General features: G+C 32.8%; 1 protein-coding gene across 1 annotated transcript; it reads right to left on the bottom strand.

Annotated features, from left to right (window-relative positions):
- Positions 1 to 589: 589 nt before the first annotated feature.
- On the bottom strand, positions 590 to 3778 carry LOC122306225. Its single transcript, XM_043118661.1, has one exon. The coding sequence runs from the start codon at positions 3776 to 3778 to the stop codon at positions 590 to 592; it is 3189 nt and encodes a 1062-aa protein (XP_042974595.1).
- Positions 3779 to 4981: the final 1203 nt, after the last annotated feature.

Genomic DNA, 4981 nt, shown 5'->3' with positions numbered 1-4981 from the left:
TTGTTGCTTGCAGACGATTTCCCTGTGCCATATAAGAAAGTGTAAGTTGTTAGTATTTATAATAAGCAAGAAATTTGTTTTTTAAAAAAGTAACAAAAAAATTTATGATGAAATATAATTATATCAAAAATGTAAGAAATGGTATATAAAATGTGTGTATATATGTATTTTACAGCAAATGGTAAATAGGTAAAAAAGAATCATACTTGTTCATCAACCAACATTAAATTTTGGTACTTGACTGATGAGTGTTGGCTAGTTCGTTTGGGAGATTTTTCAACTACAAGCATTTTGATTTTCCAATCCTTTGTCTTTGGAGTAATATCTTTGATTGACGTATAAGTGGTCCGCATTTTGAAAGCTAATAAATTAGAAATAAATGAAATTTATAAGTATAAAGGACAAGAAATGTAATTAAGTAAACAATGGAATAAAAAGTAAAAAAAAAAAAATTGATATGTATTAATTACTTAATAACAATGGAGTAGTAAAAGATTCAAAATGCAAAATTGAAATTGTAACAAATATTTAATTTATTTATAATAGTTGAAATTAAATTTTAATATTTTATTTTGTTACCTGTGTAACATCAATCAGAGGAGGCTAATGTTAATACTTCTGTGTAGACAATATTTTTTGTGCAGTTTTTTTCTGGTTCATCAGTTGAGATTAGTCGTATCAAAATCTTGACTGCAAAAATAGTCTTAGCTCTTGATAAAGCTACATATAGTTGTCCATGTGAAAAGACTGGATGAGGTAAGTATATTCCAACAAAATCCAATGTCTGTCCTTGTGATTTGTTTATACTCATTGCAAAGCTTAGTTTAACAGGGAATTGAGTTCGTTTGAATGGAAAACCACTGTTTTCATCAGGACTTGGTAAAAATGGAATTCTTGGAATAAAAACCTTTTTGCCACTGTGATGACCAACTGCAATTTCTGCGTGAATAACATTACGATCAAAATTACGACAGATTAGTCGTGTTCCGTTGCATAGCCCTTCTGAAGGATTGATGTTTCTTAATAACATGATTGGGCAATTTTCTTTCAATAGTAACTCATGTGGAGGAAGTCCATTTGGTGTTAAAGTATGTAAGAAGTCTTCCATGATTGCCTGCTCAGATGCATCAATTGATTCATCAAAACTGTAATATCGTTTTAACTCTCCAGGAAATCTTTGGATCAGCAAAGTGTTTATTTCTTCAACATAACTGTTCTTTGGTGTCAATATAGCTCGATTCATCATGTTTGAAATATTTGTTGAATAATCAGAAATATCATGAAACACAGCATCTATCAAATGATCCAAAGAAGCAGCATCATTTTCATATGGAATTAACATAGCTGTAGGAATCTTGACATGCTCATTAATTGTAATTGGTGGTAGCCCATTCCCTAAATCCAATATGTATCTTGAAAAGTTTGGATCTAATCTTGCTCGCATATTTTCAGTCAAATAAATTTTTGTCAATTTAGGCCATATGTAGGAAGAAACCAAGCTAGCATCAATTTGTTGTTGTCTTGTTCCTTTTGGGACTACAGGTAGAATTTGACGAAAATCTCCACCAAAGACAATAACTTTTCCACCGAAAGATAATTCTGAATCATTAATATCTTTTAGCATTTTATCTAATGCTTCTATGGATTCTTTTTTAGACATTGGAGCTTCATCCCATATGATCAACTTTGTTGTTTGCAGTAATCTTGCAAGTCCACTTTGTTTACTGACACTGCATGTTGAATTTTTGTCGACATTTAATGGAATTTTGAATCGTGAATGTGCAGTTCGACCGCCAGGTAAGATTGATGCTGCAACACCAGACGAAGCAGTTGCAAGAGCAATTAATTGTTTCTTTCTTGTTGTAGCAAGGAGTGCCTTGTATAAAAATGTTTTTCCTGTTCCACCAGGACCATCAATAAAGAATGCAGCAGCTTGATTTGATAAAACTTTTTGCAAGATTGAATTGTAAGCATTTTGTTGTTCGCTATTAAGCAGTGTTGATGCATGAAGGTCTTCTTCTGGTATTGGAATAGCCAATTGGTCATCAATTTCTCTAGATAGAAATCCATCTTCATCAGAATCAATGTTTTGGTCAATAAGATGGAATGAATTAATGTCTTTACCCATTGATTCGAGGATTGTGGAGATAGAGTGTAAAGTTTCAGTTCTAACATTTGATGAAGAACATCCAATTAATTGGAAATCAGCAGACATATCTCGCTCAAAGCGTTCCCAAAGATCTCTTGGATTTGTCGGATTGCAATAAACCAAAATTGTTGCGAATAGTCTTCTTAAACTGAAAGGCATTTGATAAAAAGAGGCTTCATATAAGCATTCTTCCAAGCTATTATCTCTTTCCAATAAACCATGCATGGTTGCTGCTTCTCGAAATGTGGGAGCCAAAATACCATTTACAGTCTTAAGATGTTGAAATGATAGAGGACCTCTTATATGGTTCAATAATATTCGCAGATAATACCTTTCTCCTTCAAAAGGATTTGCTGTAACAATTCGACCTATCACAATTTGTTTTTTTCGAACAGTCCACATTTTGTATTGCTGACTCCAAACATAGAATTCAGGGAATTCTCTATATAATAATTTTCTTGCATTTTGATCAACTTGATTTGTTGCGAAGAATTCCGTTAGCATTGATTTTGTTGAAAGATCAGAGTTCATCACATTTGTTAAGTTTTCATGAGCACGGAAAGTCACCTGGTGTTGATTTTCAAGATGTAAATGTAAACTATAAACTGCAGGATGAACTTCATTGACAATAAATCCAAATATTCTCCACATAGCCTCTGGTGGAGCAATCCATCGAGCTGATTGAAATCGTTCAATTTCGTCAATTTGATGAATGCTTTGTTCAGGAACTAAATTGAATGCAACACGATCATGGCCTTTATAAATGTATTTGTAGAGATACTTGACAGTTTTTATTGTAGAACATATCTCAACATTGATATGGCAATCAAACATTGCAAGTAAATAAGGGTTGTATGGAACAACCCAACGATTATCCAAATCATGGCCTCTAATTCTGGCTGTTCTTCCATTGTTGGAGCGTCTGTATATTGGGAAGCAATCATTTCCAATAACAGTGTTTGAAACAAAATGTTTTGGGTAATTATTTTTGCAACAACCATTTTTTTTCATGCATATATTTGCTGGATTTAGATGTCCGCATGGTCCATGCATCATATGTTTGATAACAGCTGTATAGAGATGTAAGTTGTTGTTTTTGTCAGGTAATTCAGCAGATACGATCTCATCAAAAGATTCTGGTGCATATAATTTCCAATCTTGACGCAATATAATCAGAAAATGAGCATGTGGAAGTCCTCTCTTTTGGTGTTCAATAACATATATATATGCTGAGATTTTTCCAAATATTTCTCGCTTGAATAGTTGATACTTTAGGTCTTCTAATTTTGCTCTAAAGACTCGAGCAATTAAGTCAGGCCGATTTTGAGTTTCTTCATGTGGTTGCAATTCATTTGAAATCTCTTTCCAGTTCGGATTGCAGGTCATTGTCAAAAAAATATCTGGTTTGCCATATCGTTGAACTAAAGTCATTGCTTCCATATATCTTTTTTTCATATCTCTTGGGCCTCCGATAAAAGATGAAGGCAAAATTATACGCTTGCCAATTCTAGAAGCATTTGTTTCTCCAAGATCAATGCTATCAACAATACCTTGATATAATTCAGATCGAATGTGTTGTTGATTGCAGCGAAAATAATCTAGTCTTGAAGTTTCTATCTTCACGTACATATCAACAACAAATTGTTGAAGAAGTCGACCAGAGATTAGAAGAATAGATTTCAGATTTTCTCTGATTTGTAACTTGTAACAATAATATTCACGGCAAGAAACAGTTGGATCTTTTCTTTTTCGGTTTAAAACTACAGGAGTGATAAGAAATTATTTAAAAAATTGTATAATAAATATGCTAATAATAAGTTTTAACACAAAAAAGATAGTGTAAAAAATTTAAGCTTGTTGTTCTCTTCTGAGTAATTGTTCTGCTGATGTTGATTGGTGAGGATTGAGTAATTCAGCTGTGGAATTATTGGTAGATACAGATGCACTTCTTTTGTTGATTCTTTGTATGCCTTGGTGCCATCCAATATCACCAAAAGGAAATAGCAATGGATATTGAAGCGGATCGTAGCAACCAAAATAATATTGAACTAAATGACTCCCACCAATATGGTTAAATACAAAGATATCACGAGGTGTTGAATGTTCTGAATCATCGTTTTCAACCCAAATCGCTGCAACTTCTGATGATGTTGGGGCGTTAAACACCCGTTGATCCAAACCAGGATTTGATTTTATACAAATTTTTTGATGCTCTAAATTTGGTAAATCACCAATAGATCGGAAGAATGTAGAATATGGATTTACACGAAGGATATCCATAAGTTGAGCAATAATAGAAGGATTCATTCTGATTGAATCAACAATGCGATTCTCAAATTCATGTTCAGTGTCATAAAAATATAGTTGCAAGTTAGAAGGTTGACCATCTGAAGGAACTAAATCGGGGAGATAATGATAAATCTGGCCTTGAGCTCGAAATGTATAGATTCCTCTATTTCTTTGGCATAGATTTCTGTCAAACTTAACTCCAAAAGATGTGAAAGCAAATTTGTTGTTATACGTTCGAACATATGTCCGAAATTGTATAGATTCAGCAGTATTTGAAACAAATAAGTTATAAAGTTGATCTGGAACATCATTTGTTGCCAAAGAAATTGATCCGTCGGCACAGCAGAAACTATTTGTTTCATGAAAGAATCTCTTCGCTTTGCAATGTTTACAAGGTGGCACGTTTGGTAAAAAATTAGCTTCAACTGGAACATTTTGTAATATTTGTCTATGCACAACATTATGACGATGTGATCTGCCTATTAAGTTGGGGTAAAAAAAAAAATACATAAAAAATTTCAATAAAAATAATTGAATTACTAA

This window comes from Carya illinoinensis, chromosome 4 (genome assembly GCF_018687715.1).
Source record: "Carya illinoinensis cultivar Pawnee chromosome 4, C.illinoinensisPawnee_v1, whole genome shotgun sequence".
In the NCBI taxonomy this organism is placed as follows: Eukaryota; Viridiplantae; Streptophyta; class Magnoliopsida; order Fagales; family Juglandaceae; genus Carya; species Carya illinoinensis.
Note: the sequence above shows the minus strand (reverse complement) of the source record. Positions and strands in the feature narration are given on the sequence as shown.

Coding starts and splice junctions, on each gene's coding strand:
- LOC122306225 (XM_043118661.1), bottom strand. CDS start 3,778: ATGTACGTGAAGATAGAAACTTCAAGACTAGATTATTTTCGCTGCAAT.